The sequence below is a fragment of the Balaenoptera ricei genome, chromosome 11 (genome assembly GCF_028023285.1).
Source record: "Balaenoptera ricei isolate mBalRic1 chromosome 11, mBalRic1.hap2, whole genome shotgun sequence".
NCBI lineage: Eukaryota > Metazoa > Chordata > Mammalia > Artiodactyla > Balaenopteridae > Balaenoptera > Balaenoptera ricei.
In genome coordinates, this window is record NC_082649.1 from 68,446,266 (window position 1) to 68,461,445 (window position 15,180).

The window sequence follows — 15,180 nt, forward strand, 5'->3', positions numbered from 1 at the left end:
CAGAGAAGTTATCTTTGGGGTCGTCTCTGAGAAAGAGCAGCATACCTGGTGAGTTCACCTGGACTGATCTGGGCTGGAACAAGTATTCCTAGGAGTTTTCATGATTAATTATTTTTAGCAGTGTTACTCCCCTCTCCCCAGAAAAAAACCTTGTACAGAGCCCCATAATATAAAGCTGATCTGTTCCACCTGAAGTAGACCCAGAGTGAAGTCCTTGGGGCCTATGTGGAAAGCAAAGGTGTTGTTTACAGGAAAGAGGAATCAACACAAAGGGCAGGCTAGAATCTTTGTGTAATGCCCACCCTGCATCCACTCCCCAACCCAGGGAAGCCCAAAGGTCTCTCCCTATGGTGGATGGCACTTGGTGGGTTCCAGGTCTAGGCCTAAGTCAAGATAAGGGCTCCTTGTTCAACAGGACTTGTGAGAACAGTAGCCCAGAGGTTATTCCTCGGCACAAGCCCAGCACGGTACCCACCACCCACATGGATTTCTGGGGTCCAGAGGACCCTGCCACACCATCAAGGAACACCCTGTGGCAGGGATGATCTGTACTCTCAGCCCAAGCAATCGCATGGCACTGAGCACAGACCACTCACTACCTGTGAACCTAACTCCCGGCCTCTCCCCTCCCCACTGCCTTCCAGGGGCCCTTCCCCAGTAATATAGAGGAAGCAAAGGCGAGAGGGTGGCCAGAGGCTTTGGCAGAGTGACATTTATTTGCCAGGTTCAGCAGGTACACAGCCCACCGACCTTCATACACCAGAGCAGACCCACAGGCATGCAGGGAGAAGGGCAGGACTACCCCCAAGTGCCAAGCGAGGGCCAGGACCAGTGCGGCTGCCTGCCCAGGCTGTAGTGGGGTCTGACAAAGGGCACCTGCCAGGAGCCTCCATTAGGAAACTGGGGAGCTTTGTTCCACTCCCTCATTCCAGCAAAAGCAACTCAGCATGGCTCAGAGGCACCTGGGCCTCTCTCCAAGCCTTGATAGAAGGGAAAGTGGGTCATAGACAGAGGGGGTTCCTCTCTATTTTGTTGTTGAATTGAGAGAGCAGAAAATCTGCCCCTGTGAAGGGCAAACCCCGAATCAGACTATGGGACACTGCCATACAGCAGGCCCCCAGGGATGGAGAGGACTGTGGACTGAGCCTGAGGGAGCCCATGTGGGAAGAGCCAGGGGCAGCACTCCTTGTTTGGCCCAGGGTAAGGACCCAGCTAGGCTGATACACTAGGTGCTGGGCCTGCACTCTGCCCTCCCAGATCTCATTGCCACATCCTCATTGCTCCTCCTTCCCCTTACAGGCCCAGGCAGTTCAGGGCACAGGGCAACCCACTGCAGGACCCAGGAGGGCAGGAAATAGAACAAGAGTCTTGGGAGAGACTTCCCAGGGACAAAGATGGAGGCTTCTAGCCTCCAACTCATTCTCTTTCACTTCTGAGGACCCCCATGGCTACCAAGCAGTGCCCCCAGCCATGTGACCAGTCTTGTCTTAAAGCATACTGCCTGAGATTATAGCATTCTCTATACCAGCCTGTTTCCACTCCTAGAGCAGCCCACACACCACAGGCACATACCTTCATGTGCAGGAGCCTAAGACCGCTGACAGGGCCTCGCTGGAGGACCAGCTCTCAGGGCAAGGCCACCCAATTTAGGGCCTGGGAGAGGATGGGACCTGCAGGGCCTGCCTGGGGGAATTGTGAGGCAAAAAGGGAAGGGGGAGGGGTGCAGGGACCTCCTGAGTATCCCTAGAGCAGCATCCCACAAGAAACAGAAACTGATGAAGCTAGCAAGACAGAAAAGCCACAAGGAATCCATGCAGGGGCTGGGGCTGGTCCTGCCTCTGGCCTGCCCACCACTCACACACATACACACAGGAGATGAAACTGCTCTCCTGTGGCCCCCAGACATGCCCCATGCTGGGAGGCTGGGGCGGGGGGGAGCGAGGGCATCATGCCAGTGACTCTCTGTACAGTGAGAAGCCCCTCATCCACTCTCCCACCCTCCTGCCCATCCCCCACCCCCCCCACAGCCTGCCCACTCAGCTGGTCTCCTCCCTCCGAGACTCCTGGGCAGAGCCAGCAGCCTCTTCCCCTTTACTAGAGGGTGGAGCCTGGCCTGTTGCGCCCCCTGGGGCTGTGCTGTCCGGCTGGGCCAAAGCCGGCTCAGGGGTGGCAGCAGCCTTGGTGGCCAGTGTGGCACTGCTTTGGGTAGTGGGCACGGTGCTCTCTTCCACGGCTGGTGTGGCTCTCCCATCAGTGGCTGGAGTAACACTTCTGTCGGTGGCTGGGGTGACACTTCCATCAGTGGCTGGGGTGATGCTCCCATCAGTGGCTGGGGTGATGCTCCCATCAGTGGCTGGAGTGGCACTGCCATCTGTGGCTGGGGTGGCACTACGGTCTGCAGGGGCTACATTATCGCTCTTCGTAACATCACCCGCTGTGGCTGGGGTGGCACTGCCCCCAAGGGCTGGGGCAGCTCCACTTGCGGCTGTGGCCCCGCCTGCAGCCCCAGAGGTGGCAGTGTCTGTGGCTGGGGCAGACTGGGCTGCAGCCGTGCTGGACTGCTCTGGTGCCCTGAGCCGTTTCATGAGGGTGGTCACTCGGACAGCCTTCTGAAAGAAGGACAGTGGAGACAGGCTCAGAGCGAGGCTTACAGAAGCTGGATCCATTCCTTTGCGAAGGCCAAACCCAGACCATTCCATCGTGCTCTGGCTGCCTCTGACCAACCCAGGACCAGGGACCCAGCTGCTCAGCACACCTGCCTAAGGTAGTAGCAGTGGCTACAGCTACACCTGATGGTTGAAGAAAAGCCTGTGTGTGGCTGCAGGGGTGTGATGCAGGCAAGAAACTGTGGTGCCAGAAGGAGCACTTGGGATCAAGCCAGGAAAGGGAGCCATCCAAGCCTTACCTTCCACTTAGCCCTGGCAAAGTTCTTTTCAATCTGGGCACAGACACCATCCTTGATGTTCTTATCAGAAGCAGCATTGCCAGAAATCCTGGAAAGGGTGCAAGTGCGTCTGGATCTGAGGGGGTATGGCCTTCATGGAGACTGTGCCCAGCCCTTTCCTTGTAAGATCCAAGGGTTACCAGGCAGATCCTCTGGGCTGGCCTGAGCTCTGGGTGCCCCCTGAACCCCAATTTGAGGCCTCAAGGATAGATGCTGCTAGGTATGAGGAGGACAGAGGCCAAGGGACCCCTGGCCTCTCCTCCCATTCTCCCTGGGCCCTGCTCACCACTCATGGGAAATGGCCTCTTCCGCGGTGATCCGCTGGTCTTGCTCCACCTCCATCAGCCTTGTGACCAGGTCTTTGGCTGGGGACAAAGCCAGGGAGAGGCTAGGCTTGGGCACCCCATTTCACTGTCTAGAGGTGATGAATGGGCTCGGGGATAGGATCAGAGTCCAACAGAGGAAGCTGAGAGCAGTCCCCCACGCCAACCCTTCACTCTGCCCTCATGCTGGGCACCTCCTCACCCGCCTGCGAAATGTCATCCCAGTATGGAGAGTCAAACTCATAGTCGCCAGCCAGGATCTTGCGGAAGAGATTCTTGTCGTGGTTCTCATAGTCATCTTCCTCCACCTCCTCATAGAAAGGTGGATTCCCTGAAAGCCTGCGCAGGGGCCCAAGGACAGGGTCACTCAGGAAGGCCATGGACACAGACCTCCACCCCACCTGGCTGCCAGGCTGTTTGCCGGCTTATCCACTCACAGGATGTACATGATGACTCCAATGGCCCAGCAGTCCACAGGGCGTCCATACCGCTGCCGGCCTACCACCTCTGGGGCTGCAAACAGTGTCCACCTGCTCGTCAATATCAGGCCTGGCCAGGCCTTGTACCGCTCACACCCATTTGCTGGGATAGGGACTTCCTTCCCCCCCCCCTACCCAGAGCCACTCATTGAAGGCTGTGTCCCACCCTGCCCCGCCCCACTCCCTGCTTGCCCAGGTACTCGGGGGTCCCACAGGGCTCCTTGATGAGGCCATTCTCTAGCTTAGCCAGGTGAAAGTCGCTGATGACGATCTTTGAGTTCTTCAACCGGTTGTAGTAAACCAGGTTCTCCAGCTGCTCCAACCAGGAATGGCATGTGGGTGGGCAGAGGAAGAGACCATGAAACCCTCAGAGGCTGGATCACGGCCCTGAGGTGCTGCCCACCCCAGCCCCAGGCCGGCTGCCAATTGACCCTTTGACCTGATTGCTGGCCTCACCTTGAGGTTCCTGTGCACGATCTTGAGTGAGTGCAGGTAGGCCACCGCCTCCAGGACCTGCCGCACCACGTTGCTCGTGTCTCGCTCCGAGTAGTAGCCCTGGTCCAGGATCCAGTCAAACACCTCCCTCCCCGTGGCCCTGAGGGACACCAGCCCCTGAGCCCGGCGTGGGCAGGATCGGGGGTGGGGCAGGAGCACGTGGGCAGGCTGCCTACACCTGGCAGCTGACTGGGCAAGGCACAGGGACCTGGGACCCCAAGGATCCAGAAGGGGGGCTTTCCCTGGCTGCAGAGGGCAGAGCAGATAAAGACCTGGGGGACTGAGGAATCCTGGAACCCCAGACCCACACTCACAGCTCCAGGAAGATAAAGTACTCCTTGCGGGTCACAAACACATCCACCAGTTGCAGGATGTTGGGATGCTTCACCCTGGCAACAGAGAGAAGAACCAGTAGATAGGGCTGGCTGAACCCCTAAGAGAGGCTCTGGTTGCCACTGTGAGCCACAGCAGACTAACTGGCCAGAGGCTGGTACTGCTTGAGGTGTCCGGACCTCGAAGCCCTTCCTGGCTACCTCCCCTACCCCACCCCACCACTGGGCCTCATACTCACATCTTGAGGATGCCTATCTCGTTCTTGGCTGCCTTCCGCACCTTGCGGCCATCCCGCTTCTGGAATTTCTTGCAGGTGTGCAGCTTGCCTGTTGTCTTGTCCTTGGCCCGGAAGATCTCACAGAACTCCTCACTGCAGCCAGCAGGCACTCCACTCAGCCCTGGCTTCAGCGTGGGCTGTACTCTGCTCCCCTTTCTCCAGCCCTTGCCCGCCCACCCTTGCCCAACAGACCCGGCACTCACGTCTTGATGACCTGTCCCAAATCATATCTGTCAGTCACCTCCGATGGCTGGTTATAGTTCTTCTTGTCACCCAGAGTCACACACCCAAACGGCATTGCCGGGCTCTGAGCTGCGGGCAGGATGGAGTCTGGTTCAGCTGTACCACAGCCCACTTCTCCCCACAATGTAAAGGTTGCGTTTGGGAAACCCCAACCTGTCTCAGACCAAGTCAGAGGCAGAGTCTATACCAGGAAGGGCTAGAGGGTGATCAGGCTCAGATCCAGTGCCTGCTTTTTCTGGCTGTACCTCCAACCACTCAGCTTGGCTGCCCGAACTACAACAAGCCCCTGCGCTTATGAAAAATATAGTAAACTGACATATCCGTGAATCACTTTGCATTATATACAATCAAAAGAAGATTTATCAAATGATTTATTTAAATTTCAGTAATTCCACAGATGAAGGGGGCTGTATCTACCCACCCATCAGAGAATCATTTCCGCAAGTCTGAAGATGCCAAGTGTTGGCAAAGATGTGGAGAACACGAGCAATGCTGGTGGATGGCAAGTCTCCCCTTTGCAAAACAGTTTGGTAAAACTACTGAAGTCGAACATATCCTGTGCACCAACAATTGCACTGCTAACTATGTACATTTGTGCAGCAGGACACTCGTACAAGAGTGCTCATGGCTGCAATATTCAGAATTGCCCCAAACTGGAAACAGCCCACATATCCATCAAGAGCAGGATGTACTGTGGTAGAGTCAGTCACACAATGGAATATTGTTACAAAACAATGGAAATGAGGAGCTACAGCTCTATGCAAGCACATGGTCAATCTCACCAATACAGTGTTGAGTGAAAAAAATACCAAATACATATAGTGTGATTCTACTGATACAGAGTTCAAAACAGGCAGAACTACCTATACTGTTTAAGGATACAGACATACTGGTAAAATTATAAAGAAACACTAGGAAATAAACACCATGAGTCTTTCTAAGAGAAACAAAGAGGTTGTGATTGGTGGTGGGGGGATTCTGGAGGACCTATTTCTGAACCTGAGAACCACCTGAGTCGTGGTTTAACAGGTGTTCAACTTTATAATAATTTGTAAAAATGTACATACACGTATTGGGCACATTCCTAGATCTTTCTTATATTTCACAAAAAAAAATGTTAATAAAAATTATGGCTATCCATACTGAAGAATACTTGATAGCTATTAAAAAGCATAAAATAGATTAAAATGTGCTGCTGTAGGACAGTCTCTGAAAAAAAGCAGGGGACAGAATGGTGGGTAAAGGGTGCTACATTGGGGTAAATTTTTTTAAGTTTATATACCTGTGTACACTCACAGACTATTTTCTGGGAGAAAATAAGAGTTCTCTTTGGGGGAAAGAATTGGGTGTCAGAGGGGCAGATTTATATCTATTGTTTATTAATTTTCTGTTAGGATTTGTACTGTGATTACTTTTACTGATTTAATAAATACTGCAGGAATTCCCTGGTGGCGCAGTGGATAAGACTCCACGCCCCCAGTGCAGGGGGCCCGGGTTTGATCCCTGGTCAGGGAACTAGATCCCACATGCATGCCGCAACTAAGAGTTCACATGCCACAACTAAGGAGCCCGTGTGCTGCAACTAAGGAGCTGATGAGCCGTAACTAAGGAGCCCGCCTGCCACAACTAAGACCCAGTGCAACCAAATAAATAAATAAATAAATAAAAATAAATAAATATTGCTTGGGGGATTCTTCAGAGGGAGAACCCCCATCTGGGTAGAGAAATGAGGAAAGGCTTTGAGGAAGAAGCAGCATTAGGGCTGGGCCTTAGACGGAAAGGATTTGCCAGGAGGCATGAAGGGGTAATGGTCCAGAAAAGCAAGACAAGCCTGCCTAGTGCCTCACTGCCAGGGCCCGCAGGAGACCTGGACCATCAGGTCCAGGGGAGAGGCCCCTGGCCAGGGGTGGCTATTCCAGGCACAAGGATGACCACATGCAGCTGACTCCAGTAGGTTCCAGGCACTCTGGCACCCGGAGCGTGGCACCCCACGGGTCTGCAACCCTGCCAGCCCAATCCTCACTTGTGGTGCTGAGTGGACTGGCTCCAGCACCCACAGGAAAAGGCACTCACGGCCCTTGCTCAGAGGTAAACTTCAGGAGGGGAATTGGTGACAGTGTCTGGACCTTTCCAGACCTGACCCAGAGTCAGCCTCCTTAATGCCTGGTTGGTGTGACACTGGGATGATAACGCACTTCACACTGAGGCTGCATTGAAACTGCTCTGCCTCTGCTGACTGTGCATAGTCTCCCTCCACTCCGATTAGCACTTGCTATGCAAAGGGGCTGGGCTGGGGCCTTGGCTACCTAGATGCCCCCTACCTGAAGTGACTCATAGCCACAGGGTAGTGGAGGAGAGAGGAAGCCACCACCAGAGGAAGCAGCTAGGTCAGAGGGACTCTGCCAGCCAGGGTCAAAGGCCAGGACCCACACAAGCCCCCTGGTCAGCCCTGGCTGCTGCTTGCTTCCTCCCAGGTGGAGGCTACCCACTTCCCAGGGCACCCAGTCCTGAAAGTTCTCCCTCAAATTTGCCCTCCGCTTTAGGGAACAAATTCCATCATTCCCGCATCCAGGTTCTTTGGGCTCAGGCAACACAAACGCATTTCATCAGTGTGATTCAAGCTAGGGCTTAAGCCATCTTGTGAGGCACTGCAGAGGCAAACAAGAGAAGCTTTGAAGATCGTCCCTGCCTGCGTATCTTTGCCACCATGGTCACAACCCTGCTTCTGCATCTGCCGGGAAGGAGCCTATGGCTAGAATCCCACTCTCACAGCTGAGAGCAGAGGCATGGCCACCCACCACTGCCGGCCACCCATCTCTATGCCCAAACAATCCGGGGGAGGGGGCTTGCATCAGTCCCCTCAGTGGCTCTTATGTGCAGCGATTCCCTTCCCAGGCTGCAATCCAAGGGCCCTGTACTGGGTGGGAGGGTTGTACCCCAGCCTACAGGTCCCCCAGGAGGACTGGGAGGGACCTGTGTCCCAGCTCTGCTGCTCTGCTTACACTATTCCCTCTGGCAGGAATGCCCTTCCCCCAAAGCCTCCCATCAGTATCCTATTTGTCACGGCAGAGTTATTTTTAACATTAAAAAAATCAGCAACTACCTAAACAACCAACAACAGGTGACTCGCCAGCTCAACTGTGTCCATCCAATGGCAGGAATTGTGGGCACTGGCAAGGGCACTGCCCATCCTGGCCTCTCTGTGGAGCAGCCTCCACATGAGCTAGGTGCTGAGACCAGGGCTAAATCTCTTCTTTCATTGTGATTTCTGACATTATAAGGTTATTTGTGCCACAGATTGGCTGCAACAATCCTGAAGCTCCAGGCTCAAAACCTCCCTTCGCTGAGATAACTTCCACAAACTCCACCTCCACCCACCCCACACCAATAGCTCCCTGCTCAGCCGCACGGCGTGGGAGGTTTTGTACGTGCCTGTCCCTGATCTTGGCCCAGCTTTTGGCCGTGCATAGGCACTCGTACCCGCAGGGACCCAGGGCTGATCATGGGGGTCTGTCTCCACCACGGAAATCCGGGCCTCTGCTCAGTCACATCAGCCTGGAGCCATGTCCTGAAGCCTCATGGCAGGGGCAGGGACAGATCTGTCTCCTCCCTCCCACGGCGGCCCTTATCTCAGCCAGTCACTGCCTCTCCTCACCAACCTAACTGCACTCACTTGCCTCCACCCCCAACCTGGCCCCAGGGCAAAGAGAGGAGAAAAGGGGGCCCTGCTTCAGATTAGCATCTTGGTCCCCTCCACCCCCACCCACTCTACCATCTGCTACCCACTGCTGCTGCCTAGGAGGCTGCCGGTGTGCGTACCAAGCCCCTGGCACCTGCTTGCAACAAGGGGGCCCTGGCCCCAAAGCAGGGAGAAGCTGAGGGACGGCTTCAAGAACAGTAGAAGGCCAGGCAGAAAGAGGGTGTGCATTTCTCACCCCCATGGCCTGGACAGCCCAGACTCAGCATCCAACAATAGAGAGCTCCCCGCGCAATGACACGGGACCTGGGCTCGGCCTTAAGTCCACACTGGGACATGGGAGGGCACAGAAGTCCCATAGCTGCCATTTCCCTAAAGACATGGTTCCTTCCATTCTCTACAGAGAAACTGACTGGTGTGCACAGGGGGCGGTCCAAAGGGAGCTTAGGGGAAGTGCAGAGACTGGGGGAGCCTCTAAGGGAGCCTGAGGGCCAAGCATTCCCTAGCTACTGCCTGCTCCTCAGGTCTGGCCCCTCAGGCAATGCTGATGGAGCATCTGCCTTGATAATAAAGGGTCCCCTAGGGACCCTACTGTAGCCTAAGACAAGTCTGGCCCAGGGGAAGCCCGAATAGGACAGAGGCCAGCTCCAGAGGCCCAGGGGTCCCACAGAGAGTCCTGGCCCCTCCTCTACTGGGGTCAGCCTGATTCAAGCCCCACCTTTTGTAGCCATAAACAGGAGTTACCTGCCACCCTGGTCCTCTGCCATTTGGGGCTTCAGACCTTGCAGTAAACCTAGGGAGGCCAGGGGGGGCCCAGGAGGCCTCCAGCTGCCTCCCAACAACTGTGGGCAACACCTCCCAATTTAGTGGCAGCTGTGAACACCAGCCTGCAGGCAACCCCTCCCCTTCCCTGCTCTCCTCTCTCAGGGACTGGGGCTGGGTTTCCTGCTGTAATAGACATGCCTAGGCCCAAGCTCTGCCCAGCCTGCCGCAGAGACCTCACCCGCAGGATGCAGGGCGGGCAGAAATAGAGACCTCACTCTCAGGTCTGTGTCAGGGGGCAGAGTCAAGTTTCTCGCCCACCATCCAACTGCTTTAGGTAACTGGGCAGGGAGCTGCCCTGGCTGGGCCTCAGGCTCTAGCTAAATCATGGTCCGTAGTTCCTGCTGCTGACGCTCTCCCACCTAATGAGGGCGCAGGCAGAGGGCGGGGGTGCTCTCCAGTCTCAGGGGTGGGCATGCGATCAGGTGCTGCCTCCAGAAAGTTCAGCCTTCAATATGCAGGCAGAGCCAGAGCCAGCTGGCCCCTTCCAGGCACCTGGGGTCCCCATCTTTGAGCCCCTGAAGGAAAATTCACTGGGGGCCCTGCTTCCCTCTGAGCGGAGGAGGGGAAATTCAGGGAAGGCCCCAGAGTAAAGGGTTGCTATGGTGATGGAAGTTTTTTAAACCGGAGAAGGGAGGGGAGGGGAGGGGAAGGGAAGGGAGAGGTGTTATTCAAATTCTCCAAGAATTCCCTGAGACTTTGGCCTGATTCTTTCCCCATGGGTTCTGTGACCCTGGTCCCCATCAAGGAAGGGGAGGTGGGGAACTGAGAGACTTTAGAAAAGAGAGGGGCAGGGACACAGAAAGACAAAGGCAGAATCTGTGATGGAAGCGGAGTAAAGAGTCGACATAGTAAAAAGGATGCAGGCACAAGAACACAGGAGGGAAGGTGGGCAGGGGGTTTCAAAGGGGCCTGTGGATGCCCAGCAGAGCCCTAAGGCCTCCATGACCATGTGCTCTGCACACCTGGACCAGGAGCTGCCCCTGATGCCTGGACCTCTGAGACTGACCCCTCCTGTATTCCCCTAGACATGCACTGAACTTGGTGTGGGACAGTCGTAGCTCTGGGAAAGAGGCCAGCTGTTGCGGTCCCCTCAGAACAGTTCCTCAGCCTCTCTCCCTGTCATCACAGCAGCTTAGGTGAGGCAGGTCCAACATGTCGAAGGCACAGCCTTGGGGGATGGAAATGAAGCTTGGAGACCTGGCTGCTTCCCTTTACAGCCCCTCCTCTCAGCTGACCCAGCTCTGCCTAGACTCCCCAGCCACCCCCACCCCCATCTGCTGTCCTCTAGAGGCCTTGGGTCCCCAGGGCCTCTCTTGCAGCTCAGCCTAATTCCCTGCCTCCACCGTCCCCCTCCCCGACAGTGGATCCTGTCTGAGGGCCAGAAACAGCACCCCAAGCAACCTAGAAACAGGACAACAACTGCACAGCATCCCTCCACTATGCCTCAGTTTCCCTGGATGGAGATCACTGACTCTGTGGTCTTCTCCCAGGGCAAGGACTGCCCACCTGCCAGGACAAGGGCTGGAGAGGAGGGCCAGAAGCTGATACGGGAAAGGCAGCCTATGGCACCTGGGGGCCCACACCAAATGCTGTAAAAGAAAGGAAGAGAGACCTCTTCTCCACCACAGGGCCCGGCGCCTGACACCAAGGGGAGTGGAGACACCAATTTCCCAGCTGAGGAAACTGGGGCCCAGCAGGTACCTAAAGCTGGCAGGAATCAACTGGGAGTGGGGGGGCAGGAAGGGCACCAGGTCTCCGCAAGCGGTCCTGGGCGGGGGTGGGGGGGGGGTGTTGCTCAAAGCCTGGGCCTTGGAGGAGGGTGGCAGGACAGGGGCTGGACTGCTGCAGACTGAGCTTTTGGTGAGGGACAGAGAGCCCTGCTCCCTGGGAGGGAACCTGGTGAAGCAGGCTCTGCCTAACGGTGCGGACAAAAGCAGTTTGGCAGAGCTATGGGGGGCTGGGAGAGCCTAGGGTCTCTGCCAGACACTACAGGGTGGGGAAAGCAGAAACTCACTCGCTCATTGTTCACCCTGCCAGCCGGGGGCCCTGCTCCCCACCGTGCTGCCACCCTGACCCCCTTCCCCAGTGCTGCTGACTCGCCCCCGCTGGCACAGCAACACACATGCGGGAGGCACACGTGTGAGCACCCAGCCCCGCACCTCCCAGCAGAAACATGTGCGTCCCCCAACCCCACCGCGCAGCGCTGGGTCGGTGTCCTGGACCCCCGGTGGGCCCTCGAATTCAGGCTTGGAAGATGGATCTTGGCTAGGGGGCTGCTGGTCCCCAAGGGCTTGAGCCTCCTCCCCCACCCCGCGGCAGCCCCGCCCAGCCCCCTTCAGGTTGTCGCCCATAAAGAACTCTCGTTGTCATGGAAATTAGTGACTGCTTAGCGGGAGGGAGGGGGCCCGGGGGCAGTTGGGAGGGGCCGGAGGCGGCTCTGGGAGTCCAGAGGTACAGCTGAGCCCTCGGCCCCTACCCCCACGGGGCACCACGAATGTTGGAGGGTTAATGTTTTCACAATTAGGAGCCCAGCGAGACGGAGGTGGGATGGGGGACAAGGAGGGGAGATTGGCCTGGACTTGAGTCTCAGAGGCTTCCCTTGGGACCCCCGAGCCGTCTGAGGCGATGGGGAACTTTAGCCCAACCCCGCACGCCGAGCCCTGGATCTGCAGAGCCCGCGTGCTCTGCCCCCGCCGGGACCCCAAGCCCTTGCAGCGCCCCGGCGCACTCGGCTACCCGAACCTCGAGCCAGAGACTCAATCCCCTAAGACCCCACAACGTACGTTCCGGGGGCGCCACCCCCTCCCGGGTCACCCCGCACCTGCAGCGCTGGTCGGTCACAGGGAGGAAGCGATCGCGGGTTCAGTGGGGCGCCGAGGGCTCCGGGGGCGGCGGGCAGAATCCGCTCCGGGCACGCGGGGCAGACGCGGCGCCAGCTGCAGCCACTTCGGCTCGCGAACCTCCAGCATCTCCCGCCGCTCGCCGGCCCCGGATTCGCACCCCGGGCCGGGGGCGGGCTGGGGGCGGGGCCTCCCTCAGCCGGCTCCGCCCCGACCCTGGAGGAGCCTGAGCCCGGAATCCCACTCGAAGGAGGGCTGAGGAGGGGGTGGCAGCAGAGAAGGTGAGCACTGGCCTGCCCGGCCCTGGCCAGGCTTTCAAAGGCTCCCTTAGGCCCTTGGACTGACCGGGCAACAAGGACCGGAGGGGTCTTCCTATGCCCATTGTAGAGGGTGCGGAGTAGAAGGTGTGGGGAAAGCCTGAGTCCTGGAGCTGCACAGGAGTGTCTTGGCAGATAGTGGTCCCCAGGGGACTGGCGTTCCGCCCAGCTCCCAAAACCTGACCCAAAGAGCGGAACCCACTTAGAACCAAGTGGGCAGTCGCTAGGGCAAGCTGTGCTACAGACAGGCCTCCCCTAGCTAGTAAACACACCGGGGTGTGTGTGTGCAAGTGAGGGCTCCAGACCTTGGTGGCAGAGTCTCCTACCCATCCTCCCCTCCCCTCCTGCAAGGTCCCATCCAGGGTGGCTGGCCCAGCCTACCTCCTCCTGTGTGGCACTGAATTTCTCAAGCTCTAAAAATTACCTATGACATGGCATAGACTCTGCTTTCTTGACAGTTTAATCACCCTCGAACCCTTCATGAACAGCATCACTACTGGTGGCCTGGGCTGGGATATGGGGGTACAGGAGAACTACAGCACCATGGTGCCCCACCAGACCTGGCCCCTGACTGGAGGAGGCTGAGAACTGCCGGGAAGAGCCTCTGAAGGAAGTCCTTGGCCATTTCTCTGTCCCTTGTCACAGAGGCACATGGACCAAATGCTTGCCCCGCCCCCCCGCTAACCTTGAGGCCAGTATCTGAAGGCCAGACTTAGGCTTCTCTGTGCCTGAAACTGGGCTCCACCCAACCAGAACCCTCTCAGCAAGCCTTCTGACCCCATCCTGGGTGGGGTCATCTCCAAACCCCTGGCCATGTTGATTGAGTCTCTCCTGGATGGTTCCCCACAGCTGCTGACAGGAGTGACTGCCCAAGTGAGGAAGTTGGAGCTCGTGCTGGGGCTGGAAGTCTAGCCTGGGAAATGACTGCTCGATCAGGACCCCTCAATATCTTTCTCGAGAGGGGGTGTTGAGGAGCCCTTCACATCCTTCCCTGGTTTGGTCACTGCTTCCAGGCCAGGTGGGTGTCACCTCTGGGCTCCCTGGGCTCTGGGTGATCTCATTCATGGCACCAACTCCACCACTGGGTAGGAATCTCCTGGCAAGCTGGGCATCTGCAGGGCAGAGCTCTGTGTCTCATCTCAGTATGCTAAGTTCATGTCTGCAGAATGAATGAATGTCCTGGCACTCAGTCTTTCCTGCTGTCTGCCCACTGTCATTGAAACAATGGTTCCCTTCATTGTATGGTGCATCTGATCCATGGCTTGCTGACCCCACACATGGCACACACATTTTCTGCCTTTCCTGAAGATCATGGCTATCCAGGCACAGAAAAGCTGGGCCACGGAGAAGCTGGAATGTGGGGGATTTAGAGGCAGGGGAAGAGGTGGCTCGCTAGAGCCCTGCCTGCTGCTGGCAGTGCTCCACCTCTTCTTGGTCCCGTGCACACTCCATGTGCCTGTGGGTGAGCACGTGGCAGGGTGTATGTGAGCACGTGGCAGGGTGTATGTGCACACGTGATTATGTCTGTGTGTGTGTGCTCTTATGCCAAAGGAGATGGCAACAGCACAGTGTGTGCAGCGGTGCCCAGGGGCACATGTGTTTGCGTTCTGTGTGCACTCAGGCATGCTTGCTTGCATGTGCACATGGACGCTGTAGCTAGCTAGTCCCTAGAGCCACTGTTCCCCTTCCTACCTGACACAGGCCTCAGGATCGTGGGGGCTGACTCACAGTGTGAAAGCTGGACATGGGAAGAGGGTGGACCATGCCCAGGGGTGGGTGGGGGCTGTGATGACCTCATATCATTGGCCATTTCTAGTCTCTCCACGAAGGGCAGCCCCTCACTCTCAGGTGTGTGTGGGGATAGCCAGGTCTTTGCCCTTTGTGGAGAGGGCAACCTAAAGGCGAGAGCCCAGGGTTGGGACAGGGGCATGGCTTGTCCCTCAGCTCCCAGCCAGAGGGGCACCAGCAGGGTAGGGCTTCAGTGTCTTTTTTTTTAAAATTAATTAATTCATTTATTTATTTTGGCTGCATTGGGTCTTCATTGCTTCAGGCGGGCTTTCTCTAGTTGCGGCAAGCAGGGGCTACTCTTCGTTGCGGTGCATGTGCTTCTCGTTGCAGTGGCTTCTCTTGTTGCAGAGTACAGGCTCTAGAACACAGGCTCAGTAGTTGTGGCGCATGGGCTTATTGGCTCCGCGGCATGTGGGATCTTCCCGGACCAGGTATCGAATCCGTGTCCCCTGCATCGACAGGCGGATTCTTAACCACTGCACCACCAGGGAAGTCCCGGCTTCAGTGTCTTGGCTTCAACCTCCAGCTGCCCTCCAGGCAGAAAGTAGCAACACCAGCTGAATTCTTCCTCTCAGCTCTTCCAGGCCATGGAAGACATGGACCTTTATTCCTACCCCCA

At 56.9% G+C, this 15,180-nt stretch overlaps 1 protein-coding gene across 1 annotated transcript; it reads right to left on the bottom strand.

Annotated features, from left to right (window-relative positions):
* Positions 1-2,031: 2,031 nt before the first annotated feature.
* Positions 2,032-12,591, bottom strand: CAMKV (CaM kinase like vesicle associated). The gene is made up of 11 exons (XM_059937634.1): positions 12,438-12,591; positions 5,055-5,163; positions 4,813-4,944; positions 4,556-4,630; positions 4,203-4,341; positions 3,939-4,059; positions 3,705-3,780; positions 3,470-3,606; positions 3,231-3,309; positions 2,906-2,993; positions 2,032-2,609 (listed from the first exon to the last, which is right to left on the bottom strand). The coding sequence occupies exons 2-11, from the start codon at positions 5,147-5,149 to the stop codon at positions 2,037-2,039; spliced, it is 1,515 nt and encodes a 504-aa protein (XP_059793617.1). The 5' UTR covers positions 5,150-5,163; positions 12,438-12,591; the 3' UTR covers positions 2,032-2,036.
* Between the last annotated feature and the right edge of the window lie 2,589 nt (positions 12,592-15,180).